The 22,411-nt window shown below is 38.5% G+C and overlaps 1 protein-coding gene across 7 annotated transcripts in view; it reads right to left on the bottom strand.

Annotated features, from left to right (window-relative positions):
- Nucleotides 1–22,411, bottom strand: part of LOC143290016 (far upstream element-binding protein 1-like) — a 36,730-nt gene that overhangs the window by 14,062 nt on the left and 257 nt on the right. For 3 of the 7 annotated variants that reach the window (XM_076599332.1, XM_076599333.1, XM_076599337.1), the window contains exons 2-10: nt 16,029–16,077; nt 8,379–8,448; nt 7,265–7,431; nt 6,628–6,757; nt 6,112–6,289; nt 5,645–5,743; nt 4,725–4,850; nt 3,762–3,864; nt 1,292–1,392 (exon numbers count right to left, since the gene is read on the bottom strand). In XM_076599332.1, the coding sequence (XP_076455447.1) occupies nt 1,292–1,392; nt 3,762–3,864; nt 4,725–4,850; nt 5,645–5,743; nt 6,112–6,289; nt 6,628–6,757; nt 7,265–7,431; nt 8,379–8,448; nt 16,029–16,077 (1,023 nt within the window). The other 4 variants (XM_076599338.1, XM_076599339.1, XM_076599336.1 and 1 more) reach the window with 4 other exon arrangements.

Genomic DNA, 22,411 nt, shown 5'->3' with positions numbered 1-22,411 from the left:
CTCCCTCCCCCTAAAAAGCTGGAAAATGAAATTTTATGTTTTCAAACATGAAGTCAGGCAAACCCTGAAAATTAGCACCCCTGCACCTGTACGTGTGGTTCAGACACATCAAAACCATCACTGATACAGATTACTTTTTTTTTCCCCAAAAACAGCTCTTATCACCATTTTCAATACATGTAGAATTGTACCATCAACTCCAGTTAGATTCCATCCTAAACCTGTAAGGTGGCACCATGAATTTGTCTGGTGATAAAACCTGTCACTTCCCTCCCCTTGACTTGGCTGCAATGCTGGATACAGCTCCTTGGTAGGTTTTTCTACAACATCTGGCCAATCTTGTCTTCACAGCTGAGCCAGTTTCTTTTTTGTTTGTTTGTTTGTTGTTTCTTTTTGCAAGCAAAACACATTTTATTTTACAACTTGTTTCCAGAAAACATCACAAAGTAGACGCAGCACATGACGTTGAAGTGGGTACAAGCAGTCAAAGATAAAAATGAGACCTGTAGACAATGCGACCACATGGAGTTTAACAAACTGTGCCCAATACAGTGAATTCACACCACTCCTTAATGAACAAGATGACCAGAACCTGACGTAAGACTGCACTTGCTTTTTGCTGTATCAACTGATACAAATAAAAAAACAACAACTATTCTTGCTACTTCAGAGTAGCTTTATCACTGTCAGCATAGAAGCGAAGCATTCTGAAACTCAGCAGAGCATGCTATGCTCAAAATGTAACCGTTGGCAGGCCTGTTAATGAAATGGCTTTGCAGAACAAGATGCCAACTGACAGGTTTGAATGGAGCGTTCCCAGACCTGCAGGCCTGGTCAATAACAGCACAGCACCACTAGTTCTGAGTGTCAGCCACAAAGCATCCCCCACAGCAAATATCCTCTCAATCAAGTTTCTCTTCTTTCACATGAACACTTGTCAGAATTACAATTCATAATTCACAAGGGTGTCTCTTTTTTCAATCCGCTTTCATTCTTGAACAGTTATTTTTCAAATACCTTTCCAACAAAATTTCTTTCATCCCATTTGCAACTTCATAACAGGAATTTGTGTGATGTAAGAAATTTACCCATTTCCCAACAATGAAACTTTACAACAAAGAAAGCATGATGCTGCAACAGTCTTGCAGCAGAGTCCGACAGCATCAACTCTTTTCCTCCATCACAGCTTCACAAGTGAGAAAAGACGAAGCTGCTTCCAGGCTGAGCGACTCGTGCACCAGAGTGCTGTGCTCCAAGTCATGCATGCACCAAAAGTGTGTGTGTGCCTTACGTTAGCGTTTACCAACAGTTCGTGGATCATGCTGATGGCGTTCTGTACTTTGTCCGGGTGACCCGTGATGCCACACAGTCGGTCCTCGCTCTGCCCGTCATCTGCAACACACAGCAGCACATGCCTTGCAGGCCACCCGACCTTTGTCACACAAACACATGCTCAATCCATCAAATGAATCAAAAACACCAGAGAAGTCTGGAGAGGCGTGAAGCAAGTGACCGCATGTTCCGAGTCCCATATATGACCAGGAATTTTTACTCCCATCCCACCCCACCCCCCAAAAAACCCCCTGTCCTCCCCTCCCACTACACCTTGAGTGGTGGTCATTCAGATGAGACAATAATCCCACATGCCGTGTGCAGGACATCACATGATCCTGTGAGGATGTAGAACAAAACAAGCTGCAATCCTCTGTATGACAGTGATTGTTACACTGAACTCTTTCCAAATGGAAGGGATACTTTCAGCAGCACATCTCAGGTCATACTGATCAGCAAAATGATACCTTCCCATATCAACCCAACAGCTGGGGACTGCTCACTGTTTGTACTTTCTATCATCAAACTCACAAAGCTTACCAAGGAAAAAATGAACTTAACTTTCAAGGAAAACAGAAACACTGCATTATACATCTCCAGCCTGAATACAAATGTGCTGATATCAGGGAGAGAAACTTTGACCAATGTATTTCTGTTAATGATTACCCAAAAAGAGTATACACAATCGACATAAACTGAATTGTTCAAGGGCGAAGTTTTCTGCACAGCAAAAATACTTAACATCCCACAAACATTGTGCCTGCAAACCAAACATTCCTATGCCCCTCTAAGGGGTAAAGAAAATGGCAGTAAGTCTTATTGTGTATATGTGTACAATCTGAGATGTATCATGAACTATTTAAGCCTGAGAGAGGATGTAGGAAGGTCTACTATCAAACTCCACCAATGAGACATGCAAGGCATGCTAGTGGTGTTAGCGAACCCTTCCAGTTTGCTATTGCACAAAGTCGACACCTCAAATCTCACAAGGCAGACATGAGGCTGTGAGATTGTGCCTTTAGTTGTGTAATGCTTTTTCATTTCAACAACAAAGAACCAGTGTGAGATGGTCAAAAGCCACCAATGATTAGATAACAACTTTACAGTCTAATTAAGAGAAACTACACCATGTGTAGTAAGATAATCAACACTAAAACATTAAACATGAAATCAGCATCAACGACATAAACCTAAAAAGCTGTCCACATCGTAATGATTTAATAAATCTTTTAGGAAAATGTGAACACTTGATCAACACAGCACATTTCATACAGTATATTTATTCTACAAAGTGTCATACTAGATTTAAAAGCCCATTTCAGAATCTGAAAATGCACACACACACACTGCACATGTCACTCATTTGTATATGCATGCACACCAGTGAACTCCGATGTAGTCTTCTTCTTCTGCATTCAAGGGTTGCAATTCCCACATTCACTCGTATGTACACGAGTGGGCTTTTATGTGCATAATAACTGTTTTACCCCACCATGTAGGCAGCCATACTCTGCTTTCGGGGTGTGCATGATGAGTATGTTCTTGTTTCCATAACCCACCGAATGCTGACATTGATTACAGGATATTTAACATGTGTATCTGATCTTCTGCCTGCGTATACACACGAAGGGGATTCAGGTACTAGCAGGTCTGCACATATGCTGACCTGGGAGAATGGAAAAATCTCCACCCTTTCACCAAAATTCAAACCCAGGACCCTCAGACTGAAAGTCCAACGCTTTAACCACTCAGCTATTGTGCCTGTCAAGTAGTCTTCTGAGCACTGGAGTTCTGTAGCAGATGGCAGCAGCTCATTATGCTTTGCTAAAAGAAGGCTGTTGTCAGTTGCAATGTACCACTCATTTGTCATACTACTCTTGCATGCCGACTTTTCTCACTATTACAGCATTACAGAACACATCTGTCACATCATTCTAATCTTGCTTACTTCATGCTAGGGAACTGCAAACCAGTTCAAAATGAACTATGTATATAAGTAGTTGCATAGTCTGTGCGTGTGTGTGTGTGTGCGCGCGCGCATGCGTGCGTGCGCATGCACATGCGTGCATGAGTGGTGTGTTTGTGCATGTATGCATGTCTGGCATGGGAAGATGTGCAATGCAGTTTCGTTGACTGCAATGGTGGTGCATGAGAATTCAATAATCTGTATATTTCTATATAGCTGTTTCTTTTTGGTGCCATCTCATTTCTCTTTTCATTCATTTCTTTTTTCTTTTTTTTTCTTCTTTTTTTTAATTTTAGGTTGGACATGTATGGCTGCCAAAAAGCAAATATCTGTACTAAAGACAAAGTTTGTGTATATATATATTTGTTTACAAAAAATCGAAACTAAGAGCTGCAATAGCAACTCTGGAGCATCTTCAGGCTGATACCAATTCATCGTCATCATACCCATAATCCCAACATACCTGGCTTGAACTGGACCTTGGCCCCAGACTCATTCTGAATCTTCTTGATCATCTCTCCTCCTTTGCCAATAACCAGACCCACAGCCTGGCGAGGCACAGGAATCTAAAAAAAATAAAATTAAAATAAAATAAAAAAACAGAAACAAAAGAAAAATGCACCACAGTATCCACATCCTCGCATCTTCATACTAAAGTACTCATTTAAGGCACCACAGAGACCAAATGACAGGTTGTTTTTTCCCCCACCAATTTACAAACAGCTATGTGCAATGAGAGCTACAAACCATATCCACAAAATGCGGTAAGTGTGGTGATGGCGTTAACAAATCTTTCCACTTCACTGAAAAGTTGATGCCTGGCACCCTACAGCATGAACAACAGGCTCTAACACTGCACACTACCACAAGCAGCTGCCACACCTGCAGGTAAGGGGCCTGAAACTCATGCCACATCATATTCACAGACTACCAATTAAGAAAGCTTTCCAGATGGTCACAAACATCCACTGACACACAATTGGTACCAAACAACAATGAGAATGTTTCCCTTGTCCTATGCTGCCATCCAACTCCTCTTTTCTTCCTGAAGACCTCAGCCGTACATGTATCTAACCAGTGCTTGTTCAACCGAACAAATCTATATTTCATCATTCATTTCATTTCAATCATTTGAATAAATTATCTTACATGTCTAAACATGTTAGATTTTAAATTTATTTTTATGAGCCATTCTCCACAAATAATTGTGAGCACAAAACAAACACGATAACACAAGGTCTTTTTTTCTTATTTCTCTCTATGTACACACACACACTGAAGTACATATACCTACACACACCTGCTGAGTGGGTTTGAGCATGATGGAAAAATAAATGAGTGTGGAAAGATACTGCTGAGTGGGTGTGAGCGTGTATAAATCTGTGGAAAGATCAGAACTGATCAAGACATAGTGAGGCAGACTAACCTCCATGCCGCCAGGGACCCCCCCACCATGGCCCATGCCGTCAAAGTTGTTGAAGGTGCCCATGCCCCCTCCAGGCCCCTGCATGTCTTTCTCCGCCAGCAGCTCCAGCACCATCTCTTTGGCCCGCTGAAACCATCACAAGTCACCACTACTGCTCAGGCTACCCCCACTTTTCACACACACCTGTCTACAGTCCATGGCTTCATTGTTAGTTCATCCTCAGTGCTGGACCAAACCCACATGCTTCCACTGCTGTACTACACTTCATTTTATGTTTCCGCAATGATGCTGACATATGACAACCCTTGTTAAGCTTACACTTCACTGCCGTGAGGATTTCACTTTTTTCTCACAATTCTGATTTGGCAATAAATGTAAATCTTTAGCATATTTATTTCCTTTCTACTTCATTGGCACTAGGAAGGAAGGCAGATTTTAGTGCTAGAACCCATCAGCACAGTACCAGAGCAGGTTCCAAAACCACTGCCAGAAGATTCTGCTGACAAGAAGCATGTCATCAGATATGAACAATGTACTTGCTTAACAGATTTCTTCCTTCTGAATATTTTTTTTTTTTTTTTTTTTTTTTAAGCAAACAAAATCATAAAAAATTTTAATCTGGCCTGTATTCTGCATCATGTGCATGTGCACTAACTATATTTGCAGGTTTCTGTGTGTGTGTGTGTGTGTGTGTGTGTGTGTTCAAACACATACAATGACACTAGTATTTCTTTATTTCTTCAAAACACAAACACAAGAAGAACAGAAGAGAAATATGTGGAACGCTAGAAGCAGAAAGAACATGTTCAAATGTGACATCACCAAAAAAACCTTTTGCCAATGAAAATCATCTGAATACAGCAAACAAAGCCACGAAGACACACCACAAGTGACGAAGACCATTCACACTGGAAGCGTACCTGGCACTTGGATGGCTCTCCAGTGATACGCAGGGGCTTGTCCGTGGCTGTGGGAGTGTTGCTCTCCTGGATCATGATCATCTTCACGTTGGCTCGTTCCTGTGCAAGTAGAGGTACACGCATGCTTTACAGTGTCACTCGTTCCCCAAAGTCCATTTCGCACACTAAAAATAATGAAATGCTGGGGAATGCTTAGAGACTGCCTGTACCTTTTCAGGCCCTGACTCATTTTTTGTGTTAGTTTCTTTGTGATTAGAATAAAATACTGCCACTCTGAACTTTTAAATCAAATCACAATTTCTTGTTAAAAAAAAAAAAAAAAATGTATCAATAAAACAAACAATATGAACACCGTATACACAAAGAGACGCACAGCAAATGTATCAAATATATCATAAACTGCAGTATTATATAACCCCTCATTTTACCATCACACACACAGAAAGGTGAAGCAGTGTGTGACCCACCTGCAGCTGACGGATGGTCTCTCCCCCTTTGCCAATGATGAGGCCCACCTTGCCCCCAGGGATGGACATCTCCAGCACCGAGTTCCCCTCAGGGCCAGGACCCCCCATACCCATGCCGTCCATATGAGGGCCGTTGCCCGCACGCTCAATCACCTGCTGAATCAACTGCTTGCATATGCTGCACACACACACACACACAGAGTTTAAGTGTTCAGAAACCCTTCTTTTTTTCTCTCTTTTCACCCATTACAGTAGTCAACACACCTGACAATAAACACAAATGAAATTAACTGATCAACTATGACTGCCAATGTTTTAACCTAATGACTAAATTCACATGAAATAAAAACATGTTAACATATGGTCTCCAACTTATCAAGAGAATTTAAAACATTAATATGATCTCAACACTTACTTTTCAGCACGTACTTCTCAACAAAATACAAGAATGTGTTATCAAATAGTAGTTACAACCTCTAAAAATTCTGCATACATGGAAGAGCCAGTACTACTAACTTGATGGACTGTGGTGATCCGGTCAGGGTACAGGGTCGTTCAGGCAGCCCCCCACTGTCTGGAGCGATCTGCACTTTACATCCTGACTCAGCCTGCAACCGCGTGATTTGTTCTCCCCCTTTGCCTATAACTGAAAACCACACCAACACTCCCAACTTCAGTCAGAACCAAACACAGGCAAGCTATTCATCTGCACTGAACGACGAGAGAAAAAGAATACAAAGACATATGCCTCAAGGCAACAGATCAAACATCATACACGGTGGCTTAGTCACCTAAGACCTAATGATAATAGTACAGATATACAATTCTTTCAAACCTCTCGAAGCACTTTACAGAATCACATCAATCAGACAGAAAGCACACAAAAATATACACACCCACACAAAAAATAAATAGATGAAGATCTGCAGAAAACATATATGTAATGGAATGGACTACTTCAAAGAAATGTTTTCTTTTAAATGTTTTTAAAGGATAAGTGAGGGGCTGATGGCCTGAGAACATAACAGAATCATATTTATCACTGCCTCTGAAGTCTGTCAAATCTCTCCATCCTCCCTCATTCTGTCACACACAAACACACACCCAACTTCTCTCTCACACTCACACACACAAAGACAAGGCAGTGACTTACTCAGTCCAACCATCTTGTCCGGGACATGGTAGTTTTCCGTTGTGACCAGTCCCATTCCTGGATGAGGGCCCATAGGTTTCTGAGGCTGCATGTTGGGATCCACCTGGTTCAGCCCAAACTGCCGGTTGATGCGTACTGCTGCTTCCTGGGCTGCTTGGGCTGCTTCACTATTCACACCAAGTCAAGCAACACAGCTGTCAGCATCTGGCCCAGTCCCATCCTTCACTAACATGCCCATACTTTGACCTGGGCTAATCCCACCACATCTTGATAGGCTATCTCACTGTTGATGGAAGGCCACAGACAAATACTCTTCAGGGAGAGTGAGTGAGATTGTGTGTGTGTGTGTGTGTGTGTGTGTGTGCGTGCGTGTGTGAGCAAGAACATCTGCACGACAAAACTTTAAAATAAATACAACTGGTGGGATTTGAGGGTTTCTACAGCCGTGGCACATCTAATAGTAACACAGTAAACCATCTTTGCACAATCAGAGTTATATGACTCTCAAGTAAAAAAAACATCGCAGGTACACAAAACACTACACCATAAGTATTTTCATCTCCTGAAAGAGAATAAACATGTCCTGAGAAAACTTCTCAGTTTGAAGAAACAATGAACAAGCGTCCTTGATCAGGAAATATTTCAGAGGTTTACTTTCACTGCTTTATTGCATATTTTCCAATCGAAGAGAAACTACAGTGCTACAGGCTAATTGCAGATACCCCGAAGTTTTCTCACATTCACCTCATCTCTCCTCATCCAGAACAGAATTACAAACATAAAATTATCATAGCTGACATTAACATCAAGAAAAAAAGGAGAAAAAATCCATAAAGGCATATCAGTAGAAACTATAACATTATGTGACTTCCTTCACTTATTATGCCAGGGTATACTTGTCTTCTACACACGACATCCGTGTGTGTGCTCATAAAAGGACATGCATGGATTCTGTTGACCATCTGTCCATATCTGTTGACTTGAGGACATTCATGGGTGTATTGGCAGGTGTGTGTGTGTGTGTGTGTGTGTGTGTGTGTGTGTGTGTGTGTGTGTGTGTGTGTGTGTGGTGTGGTGTGGTGTGGTGTGGACAAACAATTGTCAAGTTCCTCACCTTGATAAGTTGAGTGAACCTTGATTAGCAAGCAGCAGCTGGGCGCCGATGCCAATGCCACTTAGTGCTGCTGTAAACATACTAACAAGCTACAGAACACATTGTTAGTAGACACTATTTTCCACACTTAATTCTTTCTCGCACAGAAACACACACACAACACACTCACTCAAATGTACACACCCTCTCTTCATGGATGCACTCATAAGCAGATGTTTCAATTTTCTACAAGCTTAATATTTTCGTAACTTATAATAATGAACTTATCACCAGATGGTTATCATTCAATATGATCAACAAAAATAAGAAATAGTTCTATTTCCAGAAGATGGACAAACCATACAAAACATTTTTTAAGTCTTTACATAAATGATCTAACTGAGAGAAAGAAAACACAGCACACTAATCTTTTCTCAGACCATATTCGGTTGTAAAGATGACTTATAAACAGGCTGCATTCTGAAAGTGAAAAACCCCAATGATCCAAAACAAAACTGAAATACACTAGTGATGCAGACCCAGTAAGAGCAATCAAAGAGAATGCAGACATGACAAATTTCTTCTGGTGCTAATCTTTCTTGACCCCACACCCCTCCCCTTCACCCTGTACACAATCCAGGAACACCACATCAATTCCAAACCCACCAGTTTTTCAACATAAGTTTCTGGTTGTCTTTTCCTTCTTCTTTTTTTTTTTTAATTATTTTTATTTTTTTAATGGCTGCTTTTTCAATTTGCTCAAATTATAAATTGCACTCTCAAGTGCACTCACATCACTCAGTCACACCACTGTAATGCAGTCTGACTGACAAATCCAAATCACACAAAACAAATACTATGAGTTGCTGAGGAAAAAAAAATCATTGGCAAACTACAAAAACCCTCATGACACATGCAGTCATATTTCTTAGAAAAAAAGAAAAAGAAAAAAAAAATTCCAAATGCGCCGCTGAAATTGAAAGTATTGGTCATTAAGTCTGCAAAAAGCAGTTGCCTGCTAAACACAGAAACTGATTTGAAGAGTAAGGTTGCATTAATACTGCAAAAATTGACAGGCATATTTTGGGGATTGTTAAGGTGGAGATTAAGCACAAGTGACAGCAGCTGACACCACCTTTGAGCAGACATGTACACTTGTAAATGGTGTCCAATTATACCCTCCCATTTGATAATAAAGTCGTAACATTATATCCCACAGCCAAATAATTATGAAGACTAATGCCATGAAAGGCAAAACTAAGCTGTCAAAATCATGTTCCATTCTTCGAGTGAGGGCAAAAAACAACAACAAAGCCAGTCATGTAAGCATGCAAAAATGCAACCTTCCTCAATTTTGAAGTAAAAAAAAATAAAAAAAATTTTTTAAAGGACTGCTGAGACTTCAAACAAAAATTGAAACAAAACAAAATACAACAGAAGCATGCAAGTTTGGCGAGTATCAATCTCACTGTGTCTGCTGTCTGACCATTGCACACACTCATCATTCGACATTTGCACACAGAACAAAGCTGATGCACCAAATTCAGGAGGTAAAACTAAAAGTGGAGAACTGGACTTTCTCCAAAAAAGAGAAGCTCCACCCAAAGGACAGACTTTATTAATATGACAGCAGTGCTTTAACTAAGTACCACACAGACTAGAGCTGATTTTCAAATAAAACGCAAGCTGTCACTGTCAGATTCCAAATGTTTCCATTTCTTTGTGTCGACTGGTTGCTCTCAAGGTACCTCATGTTCCATTCATACTTGATACAAACAACAGCAAGATAATCAACTCTAGTAAAATACCCCAGTGACAGAGCTCTGCAAAACCTTTCAAACTCTGTGTGAGCATGTTTCTGTTTCAGCTGTAATTTCAAAATATTTGTAGATGAAAATTTTGTAATGATGTATACTTTTTGAATGTTTCATTCCATTTGGCTTTTTATAATAAATGTGATACTCAGTATCTTCTATATGATGATGCTTTTATGAGGCCACGCAGTAATTTCTCTTGATATTCTATGTACACTTGACTCAAGTGACTGAACTATGTTTCCAGATTAAAAAACAACAGACAACAAATGAAGGGCAGTGAGTGTCTGCAATGGCAAAAAAAAGAAAGAAAAAAAAAAAGACCTGCATTTTTTTTTTTTTAATATATTTTTATAATAAACACCACCAAAACATCTCAAATTAAATATGATGGCACCAGAAATGTTCCAACACCCATCTTAAATACAACTCCATATTTCTTGGTGGGCCCTGACACTTGGACACTGTATGGCACATTTACATTATCCCGAAAGCTCTGTGTCATAACATTGGACTGCAGCACTGCTTTTTCTAATCCAAACAAAATGCTTGTGGAGGAGGGCTCACACGTTTGGTTTATTTCAATCCATTTGTCTGATGAAGTTTAATTATGTAACCCAAGGGTGAGAACCAGTCTGCTCTGCTACCTCATCAAAAAAGCCAACCTGATAAGTGATTATCAAAGTCCACACAATGTGAAAAGATTGATTTAACTCACAATCAGAGCAGCTCTGAGTCTGACCTAGGCTCACCTGCAACACAGCCAAACAGAAAGGCATGGTCAAGTGACAGGGACAGGCAAACTGAAAGGTATGCCTTGTAAGGTCAAGTGATATAACCAGAGGAACCACCAATATTTCAAACACAGGCAGAGTAAAACAGACACAGCCAAATACAAAGCCCACAGTTATGGTAAATAGTCATTGACAGCTGAATATTATAATTAAAAAAAAACACAAAAAACACACACATGCAGAATTCACAATGAAAGTGAACCTTCCTTACTGAAATAATAAAAAAGTGAAATTAATCAATTAAAAAGTCTTTAAAAAGTATCTAAAATAATGAAACACACACATAAAAATTGTACAAAGGTTTCATAACAAACTCTGAAACTGACAACAAAAAAAGTGACATGTTCCTCGTGATAAAGAAGAACGGGGAAAATGAAAATGAATAAAGCAGCAATAAAGCAAGCAGACATGCAATCAATTGAAAAACAAGGAGTGCAACAGGAAATGGCAAAACTGAGAGTTAATTCAATCTAACAAAACCTATAGAGACAGAGTGAGTAAAGGAGCAAAAAACAGAGCTCAGTGCTTTACTTTGCTCGGATCAATCCATAGAGCTTTTGTTCAAGTTTGGAGTATGCACGAGTAGATCTACATTATCATGATTATGTTCAAGTAGCCTTGAAAAACATTTTAATGATATGCAAGCACACCAAAACTCAGCATTTAGTGCTATTCAGCTTTAAAACCCCACATTTTGGTATAGCAAAACAAAAATGGGGATAGGTATCTAGTTTGGCAGAACCTACAACTGCACTGGAAATTAAGTCTTGAACATGACAAGCTGTCTCGACTTACTGTTTAGTTGAGATGTACATAACACAAACAAGTCTAAAGGAGGTGTGTGCCAGGTTTTGTGCAGGCCTACAATGACAGACAGGTGAGGGATCAAAGGCAGGCTGATGGATAACAGTAAGGATGTCTAACCAATATGAATGTCCACAAGCAAGACAAACTAAAAGTAAACAACTTGGTGGAAAGGAGGTACACTGGTGCTTCCCAGTCCTGTCCACCAAACTTTCCCAACACAACTGACATTGGTTACCAAAGTTAAGACACTTTTACAAAACGTTGTGGGCTAAGAAAGAGGATTAACCTCATATTTAGGTTATTTTCTCTAAGTCTATGATCAGCAAATACAAGCTGCTGTATTAAATAAAATTTGATTCTGCATGCATGCATGTGTTGTCAAAGACAGCAAGGCATGTATGTGTTGGTGACTATGTGTGTGTGTGTGTGTGTGTGTGTGTGTGTGTGTGTGTGTGTGTGTGTGTGTGTGTGTACTCCATGCATGAATGGATGTAAAGGATACAAATCCTGAATGTACAAACACATACTGACATAGACAACAGACATAATTACACTAACAATTATCTGCAGGGAACAGAACAAGAACTTCATTCATAAACCATGATGGTAAGTGGAAACAGGAAAGTTTGCAAATTCTGCAAAATGACATTGATAATAACTGTTGTGGAAGGACAACCTTGTGCAACTAGACGTAACATTCCAAACAATATTCATGCACACAGCCATGAGGAATATTGTAAATACAGTTTAAAACGGAATTTTTAAAAAAATAATGATGAAAGTGATTTCCTGATTTCTTCATAATTCATTCACACACACACACACACAGAGAAAGGGTTACACCATGAAACTTGGTCATCAATGTCACATTATACCTTTTTGTTTTTCCTTTTGAAGGAAGAAAGAGGTACATGGACCAATGAAACAATGTGGTAAATGACCACTTCAAGTGACTTAAATTACTATCCCTTTCCACTTGTTGCCTGATGGAATCAGACCCGTATCATCCCACATTATAAAATTCACCACATTATGTGTAGTCCCTGTTAGCATTTTACCCTCACCCTGACCAGTCTCCAGACTACAGTATCAGACCCCCCAATGCCTCCCCCCAAAACTTTTATCCCATCCTCAACTACCCCTTCCACTTCTGAACTCCACATCCTGTTTTTTTTTTCTTTTTTCTTTTTTCATTTCTATACAGCAACTTAAGCAAACTGCATTTCAGATTTCCACAACTGAAATGGTTGTGACAGGCACTGTACTAACTTTGACCCCTGCTGTACCAGCTAACATGCATGAAGAATTGATAACGTGACGGACTTTTCATTAATTTTATTCTCAGAAATGAATCTGGACTGTTGTACCCACAAGGAAAGCCTAATCACTAACAAAAAAAGCAAGAACAAAAAACAACCCTAATTTAATTTTGATATTCTGCTATATGAGGGTTTTTGACTGAGGCATGTTATTATGGGGAACAGTGATAGTCCAACTCCTCTAATTGCAAGACACAGACCTCGTTCATGTTTACTGAGATCATATAATTCTGTGGGTGTCGACTCCTTTTTCTTATAAACCAGAGATCACAACATATACAACCACCCATCCAAACATGCACAGTACTTACTAGTTTTATGCACAGGAAAAGAACACCACATGTGTCACTATAATTACCATTTAAAAACAACACTGTACTTTCAAAACATATTGATATTTGTATGCTTTTACTACTTTGAACTTAGGAAGGACTGAACCACACATAAGTTCTCAAATTCAGGTAACATACAACTTTTCAAATGATTCACTCTACGTCTCTCTCATCTGTTCAAACCTGATAAAACAAACGCAACAAAATTCCAATTCATCATTTGGAATGAGCAGTTTCAGTTTCAGTAGCTCAAGGAGGCGTCACTGCGTTCGGACAAATCCATATACGCTACACCACATCTGCCAAGCAGATGCCTGACCAGCAGCATAACCCAACGCGCTTAGTCAGGCCTTGAGAAAAAAAAATATATATATAAGCTTACATAAATAAATAAATAAATAATTTTTTAATATCATTGGAATGAGCAACAATCTTTGAGCTACCCCCTTAAGAAAGTCTTTGCACAGTTGTCTGCAATATGGCTCAAAACGTTGGAGAACATGTTCAATTCAACCTTCCTTAAAAGTCAATATTAGCATTATAGCATCTGCAACTGAACTGCCAATGAATGATATACTCTCAACTCAATTCAGAGCGACTGACATCTTTTGCTATCATCTTCAGGGCTGGAGTGACAGTTTATCAAAGACCAACTGTTTCTTCACAACCATACAGATCTATCAACACAATGTGGAGACCAACCCGCTAGTCATAAATCCAGACATGCAGCTGCTGCTCCACCTGATACTGAAAAAAACCCTCTGTATCTCATATTTTAGAAAAAAATAAAAGCGAACAGACGACACACACTTAAACTTTTAAGCACATGCAACGTTCATAAGCAACAGCAAATAAAACAAATGTACAAATGTTCTATCCTGTACAGTTTTAGGCATGTGCCTGTGTTCAAACTGAGAGAGAGAGAGAGAGAGAGAGAGAGAGAGAGAGAATATGTGTGTGTGCTGGCAGCACAATCCAACCAGAATTTGTTAAAAAAAAAATTTTAAGCCAAGACAGCTTCTATTAATGAATCATAACCAGGAAGTAATTAAGAATTTACAGTCTTTGAACATATACATATCAGTAAAGTAATACATCAAGCTGCTATGTACCTAAATCTATAGATAAAGCAATGATTTTTAAAAATTTAACTTCTCAGTGAGTTGTCTAATGAATTCCTTCAATCTAAATTCCCCTTTTCTTACCACTAATTCTCGTGAAACCATGTGCTTTGGCATTTTTCTCAGAATGCAAAAGGTAGACTCTTAGTGTTGTGACTGGTTTTGATCAGTCATGTGCCTTCAAATTCAACCACAACTGTTGTGTTTATTTGGTGACTCAAATCTTAATATGTTCCAAATGCAGTAGGGAAACATAAAAATACTGGGCATTTCACATTAAATGGTGACTGCATCAATCAACATTCTGAAAATACCCTTTTGTATCATTTCTTCTGTCCTTTGTTTTTCTTTTCTAATTCAGTACACATTATGCTAAAATATACCAGGTATGTGGTAGCTGATACAGGTTTCTGTACAACAGAAAAGTTGCATCCAATTCCAACACAATATTTTCTGTTGATTTTTCTAAACACAAGCAGCATGTCTCTTTGAAACATTACCCTAATCCCTGTTTTAAACAACAGAAATAGGTATACCGTCCTAGACACTATGGTTTCATTTACTGGCCTGTTTAAAAATACTTCAGTTTTTTTGTGTGTTTTTTAAATCACAGAATAGACTTTTCTTCTTCTTTTTTTTTTTATAAACTTGTATGAGAACTCTCATTGACTTCATGTACACTGCTAAATGCCACAGTTTGCAATAGCTCGTGTTTCTGACTCGTGCACTGAGGAACGGGTATTTGTAGCAAGTGCATAATGCTCATGTATGCATCATGACAGAATCAGTCACCTTTCATAAACAATATGATTTTCTGGGTTAGTCAGAGTTACCCTTAAACAAGTGCCTCCACACATTTCAAACATAATCAAACACCACTATACTTGGGTTACAACTTTTTGGGGTTACAAGTAGGTGGATATAAAATCCTACCACATTATACATGTACATAATCCCCACACTCTCTCTGTGTTGTGTCATACAACAAAGTACACACCACACTCATTCACAAACTATACACACTGATACAGCAACAATAAGAAGACCAACAGAGGTACTGGGCCAATAGAAAGGGAAAACATAGAGACAGAAAAATACAAAACCAGATAAGTAGTAAGAAAGACTAAAATAGAATCAGCCCTGCAGTTACACACGGGATGGAAGGTTGGACACCCACATCGCTTTTAGCCTGCTAGACTCTTTCCTGGGACAGGGATGTGGCCAATGTCATTTTGATAGGATGTGCAGCACAAGCAAAGATTTCAAAGCATTTCTAGGTTTTGGTTTAGAAATTGGTGCCAAAAGGCAACTTCAAAGCAGCTTCTATGCGCTCTCACTCAATAAAAATGATGATCCGAAAACTAGGAAAAGTCCGTTCTGGGCACCAACCACAAGTGTTGGTCCATGAGAGGGTCAGGGAAATGGTCAGGTAAGAAGGCTAAATTACCGAAGTGGGCTTCATCCTCAATACAGTTTCTCGATACCTTGTGGCTGTGCATCTCCGGCGCCCGGCTGGTTAATCTTGGCAGCTATCTGGAAGAGGATCCAAGGGGAAAGTGGCTGCATTATTTACAAGAACACCAGTAAGTGTTCTGCCACACTGTAGAAATTATTCCCCTATGCATGTACATTCCTAAATAAAAACAACTTATTTTCCCCTTTCTGACATATACCTGATGGAAATCCAATTAAAGAAAAAAAAAAAAAGATCTGTGGAGGATGCACATTATTCAATTACTCAACTCCAATTACATACTCAGCTACTGCAATGTCTTCATGTTCAACTGGCCATTAAAATAATCAAAAGTAGGGGCCACAACAATCCCAGACTGAATGTAAATTTTTAAGACATTATAGTACATTTTTCACTAAGTCAATCTGCCATTTAAAAAAGTCATTTCAATAGTGATTCCCTTTTGACAGCACCTAAAAAAAACATCTCAATCTCAAACCCCTATGCTTTAATTTTGACACAATTTAGGGTGGGGGGGAACATAAACATGTATTATGTTCACAGAAAATGCCATAAAACAATGTACACATGAACTGTTTCTGTCATTTTCTTCCAGCATGCTCCTCTCCCCTTTCCTTTAGTTTTCTTCTTTTTCTTTGCTGTGGCTCAATTTCACAGATACATCAACTGAAACTTGGTTACAAAGTACAAGCTGCTGCGTCCTTCTATTTTTGCTAACTCTGGAACCAGGCCTGGCCGATGATGCACATCCACTCCGACTACAAGTTCAAAAGAGAAACAGCATATCTTACAAGTAGCAAAAGCAAACATTTGTACTGGTTCTGTTCATTAATAATCAGTCATTTCCCAGCCCAGACACTTTACTAGGATCTTTTCAAATACAAGTGATAGTGTAACTTGTAAATTATGCATGACAAAGTTACTCATTTGCAACTGTATAAGCACATGTGCAAGATGTACATACCTGCTGTAAATATTAATAACTTGCCGCCCACTCTTTACCATTTTGGTCCCCTGTCAAGTAACTCCCAAATGTAACCATCTGTGTAATTGTACTGAAATCTTTGTTTAAAATTAAAAATTGATTTTGGTAAGAAAAAAGCACACAACAGAACCAGTACAAAAGCATAGTAAAGTTTCCAATTATACATAGTTTGTAACTATCCAGTGGTAAATTTGAGATAGCAGAAGAAAATTAGTAAACATGTTAGATTGTAAACACGATTTCAGAAATAACCATAAATGAAAATATTCACTTTTCAGTTTTATAATATAAAGTACTTTTTCAACAAACTAAATCATACAAACCATCAGCTTTTTAAAGAACTATGCCAGGAATCACTGAGCAAGCTGGAAGAAAGTCTTGACATTCAATGCAGAACATTTGATGAGCTGTCAAAGGCTGTTATGTTCATATGAATACAAATAACAATCCATAAAACATCAACATTTCAACAGTCATATACCTTCATTCAATTTTTCAAATTCTTACTCTTTTCCAGTTTCCCTCCACTATGTGCACTTTTGAAATGCAAGACCAACCCTGCTAGTTTTCGAAATTAAATGACTGTTCAACTGCAACTGTCTGTCAGTCTGTCAGTCATAGTATATAAAGAGGTATATTCTAATTTACTAGAAGAATAATTGAAGCAATTAGACAAATTGTGAAGTTTTCTAAGAAAAGCCCGGAAGTCCCAAAGCTGAATATCTGCAATTCTAAACTGGTAAAACATACAAGACAGTAATGAAAAATACATGTTACTCTGATTATAGCTTACACTTTACAGTTACATTAAAAAATATATACATATATCCAGGGTCTTGGAAACAGTATCAACCAAATAATGTAATAGACTTCCACCAACAATTCATACACAATTTAAATGAAGACAGCAATGACTCCTTGTCACTGTGCACTAAGACACTTGGGAAGTTCAGACATTAACTCCTCAAAAACAAGGCCCCTTTTGGGAACGTATTCAGCATTTATCAAATTTATGTTAACCATTATTGATTATAACATACCATTTTGCATTTATCATTCAAAACAACAAACAAAACAAAAGCCATAACACACACATCAAACTAGCTGATGATACATTCTTATGCAACCTTTCATAACCCCCTTCATGTGTATGCACATACAGAAGATCAAACACACATTAAAGATCCTGTAATCCATGTCAGCGTTCGGTGGGTTATATGGAAACTAGAAAATACCCAGTACGCACACCCCTGAAAACTTAGTATGGCTGCCTACATGGCAGGGTAAATAAATAAAATGGTCATACACATAAAATGTTGCATGTCTGTGTGTGTACTGTGTTTGTGTGTGTGCCTGAAACAGTGAAATCTGAATGACACGAAACCAATGAGGAGCGCCCAACAGCTACTGTCAGTTGGCTCTACCCAGGTAGACAAACTGTTGGTTGTTGTGCAAATTTCCCTGAGTCTGTAATGTCATTCTCATTTAAACTGTCCTCATTCACACACACACACACACACACACATATATATATATATATAATCAAATCCTAAACCAGTAATGCATAGATCTTTACTTGAGAAATAAAATAAAACTTGATTGTCCCTGAATGTACAGTACAGAACAGTCTCTCACACAAATCCAATATTTTTCAGACTCTCTTCTAGTGCAAGGAAGAATAAAAATTTTACACAATCATGCCAACTAAATTAATTACCAGCACTACAATAAAAAAAATTTTTAAAAATTTAATATAAAAAATGACAACTGGACGCTCTGACCTGAAATCTGGCACATCCTTGCTCCAGCTCTTGGCACTTTCACAAAATATCAAATCTAATAATAGTAAAAAATGTTTGAGGCAATGTCTCCATATTGATCTGTCCCAACCTTTAGATATGCAACTCCTCTAATAACTTTAATCATCTGGAACAGCAACTCAGCTACGGAGTCAGTGACTGTCTCAAAATCTGTGTATAGCAGAGTGGGAAACATTTTCAAAACCAACCCAAAAATAAGTAAATAATTTTAAACATTTTCTATACTATTTCAAAGGTATGGTGAGAGTTTACTAAATTTCATGGTACCAGTTACATGGAAAGTAAAATACATACATGCTTAAAAAAAAAACACCCAAAAAAACACATTTTCTTAAATTTTAAAAGGTAAAGTCCAATCACAACTGAACAATCACATGTTTCCTGTGAGATGCACAGGTGAAAACTGACCTGTGCTTTGAACAAATAAGTTTATTTCATGAAAAAACATGATCTGCAATGATGACATAAAAGTTATTCCCCTTTTGTCATCTCATTGCTAGATTCTCGCTATATGAAACATACAGAAAAACATGAAACAATGGAAATTAAAATGCACCAGAGGAGACTAACAATAGAAAAGAGAAGGACAAGTGTGCAAAACTGGCAGTTTTGTACCAGTTTGACTGGATTACTTCCCCTGGCTTGGCAATGACAAAATGTGAATGACGGTCTGCAACCATGGAAAGCACAGAGTATAGGCATGTGAATGCTTACGTCTGTATATTTACATGCGTGCTGGTCTGGTGCCTGTCATGAATTATATTCACCAAACAGATAATATTTCTCCCGATCCACTAGCACTTGAGACCGGAAGAGATACACAGCAAAGAAAGAACATGTAATTGTAAATGACATCATTTTTCTCAACAGCAATATCATTTTTCTCAATAGACCACTGGAGAGTTCCGTGGTCAACTTGGATCTTGCCAAAAAGACGATTGACACAGACAAAAACAGCAAACATGTGCTGTCCTCCATTTCTTCTGTTGATAGCCTCCATTACTATAACCAATTTCTTGTCAATGAAGTGCCATCATGTGCACACATAAAAAAAGACAAAAAAAAAAAAAAAAAAAAAAAGGAAGAAGAAAAGCACGTTCTGCCTCTCTTGAACCCTTTCGTTGCTCACAATTTTGGAGAGCCAATCAACTCCAAGAGCACAGACCATGTGACAAGTCTGTAAATCATGAAAGGACGAAAGTCTCCAGCGGTCTATCTTCACCACTTAAGGTGACAATACCAAATGTGCATTTGATTTGAAGAATGCATAAGTTAATGTGTCGATCTCTATGCGGTGAGTCATGTACCTGAAATACAGTTGTAAACAATACATTTATCTCGTATGAACAACATCCATGTGTCTTCTTTGAAAGTTAATGTGGAATAAAATATAGACCATTAAAAATCAACTGACCCAAAAATATCTGGCACTAGTTCGTAATTAATGTGAAATGTTTAACACTAAGCATATGTGTGTGAATGTGCGTGTATTGGACACAAGGCTGTAAAAAAAAAAAAAAAGTTTGGTTTGTTTTGTTTGTTTAGTTTTTGTGAGATTGGTGTGGAAGGGGGTGTGGGGGGGTTGAGGGGGAGACAGGATAGTAAAGTAGGAGGGGGACCCGGAAAGAGGTGGTCATTTATTTTCTCTATTTTGATAAGTCTGCCTAAAAGCTGTTCACACCATTACCAGAACTGTAGTAATCTGTACACATGTGATTTTATGAATGAAATGTATTGCATACAGGTAAGTAAAGGGTACAGAGAAAATAACCAAAAAAACTACCCCCCAAAAAAACTACCCCAAATGGAAGTTCCAAGTTCATTCAAGACAATGATTATTATATCATGGTTACCTTGCATAAATGTTTTTGACATCTATCAAACTGAAACATACTACATTCTGCACATACATTCAGTGCTGTAAAACAAATTAGTTCATGCCAATATACCAACAGGTCATCTGCAAGAAACTGTGTTCAATAAAAGGAGGATTTTATCTCCAGAGATCCAGTCTTCCTCCTCCGCCTTTTAGGGCAAAGTTTCCTGATTTATTTCTCTGCAACTAGCAGCAATAGTTTGCAACGGCTTAAATCATGTTAATACTAATATTTAATAACTGTTACTTTTGTCCCATTCAGAGGTATAGTACTTATTTCATATTGTTTCTCTCTTTACATCCCTCATTTTCCTATCAATATAAATTAAGTTCCTCTTCAACTCAGGACAGGTGCAATCTATGTAAGAATCCATATCAATCAACTGTTCCAAGTAATTATGATGACGATAATTACATCATTGTTACCAAACAGATAATTGGGTAGGCATGGGTAATTGCGAACAGGGTGTAATTCGTATACCGCCCCACTTCGAAGCATTCTAAACGGTTGCATTTCACAACTGAACGTCTGCTTCAACCTTTTTCTAATACCTTAGTGAATATCCATTTCCAAGAACCAGTCAAACATCAGCTAATTCTGGCTATTTCCACGCTCTCTCTTCTCTTTGCATACCACTGCTGACCAAGGTTACAAACGTGCTCTCAAAATCCTAAAATCCCAGATGCAAGTTGTATGACTTGAACTTCGACACAGTTTAAAATAGATGATTTGATCAAATATGTTGAATGAGCATGACCAGTGCTGGGAGAATTCAAAAAAGCATATTGGTGACAGATCAGTACGTCAGTTTTGACAGGAATCTGCAAAATAGTGTCATTTGCAATTTGACCACAGGATATTTTGACACAAGTCTATTTCTGAATGATGCTGCACTGTTACTGAGCACTCTTAAAAGACTGTCTTTGACTTTGTGGTGTGGGGTGTGTGTTTAAATGTCTGTGTGTGTTTGTGTCCATGTGTGATCAAAACCCAACAACAGTCAGATGTTCCAATAATGTGTCTAGTGAATTAAAAGACCTGCTTCTATTTCGACTGTCTTCATGCACCCCTGCTATCTCAAACGTCAACAGAACATTGAAAAAAATGAGCAGACGAACTTTTCTTGGTGCAACCAGTCGCAATTAGGCATACCTACCCAACAACCTACACGACGTGGCAAACATGCATTCCAAACCTATATCCAGTGCTGCAAGAACAAGCGTGCTTAAAAATCACGGAAGTATGCAACTATTCACCGACAGAAATTCATAACGTCTGCAAGCAAACAGCACTCGATAAAAAGTCGATTATTTCCAGGGACTGTCTTCCTGCACCTGTAATTTGAGTTCGAGATGGGGGGAAATCAGTTTCATTGGAATAAAGAAGCAAAACTGTCTTTCTGCCATCGGGTCAAGTTGTTTTCATGTTGTGGTGGGAAAATTGTCAGATTAAGTTGAAACAATGGATGCGGAAAACCAGGAATTGTATCAACTGACAGCTCCGATGCAGGCAGTTTCAGTTTTGAGTCTGACAAATCACCAATCAATTTCAAGTCACGTGCTGCTAACAATCACGCCGAGTTGTCTGCTTCATCTTGAACACGATGTTTAATGTGCATCATGACTGCAAAACAAACTGCTCCTGGCATTTTTTTGTTCTTTAAGCAAGCATTCGTTAAAACATATCAAGGAAGTCCAAACGCCACGTGCGC

The sequence above is a fragment of the Babylonia areolata genome, chromosome 14, assembly GCF_041734735.1.
Source record: "Babylonia areolata isolate BAREFJ2019XMU chromosome 14, ASM4173473v1, whole genome shotgun sequence".
In the NCBI taxonomy this organism is placed as follows: Eukaryota; Metazoa; Mollusca; class Gastropoda; order Neogastropoda; family Buccinidae; genus Babylonia; species Babylonia areolata.
Note: the sequence above shows the minus strand (reverse complement) of the source record. Positions and strands in the feature narration are given on the sequence as shown.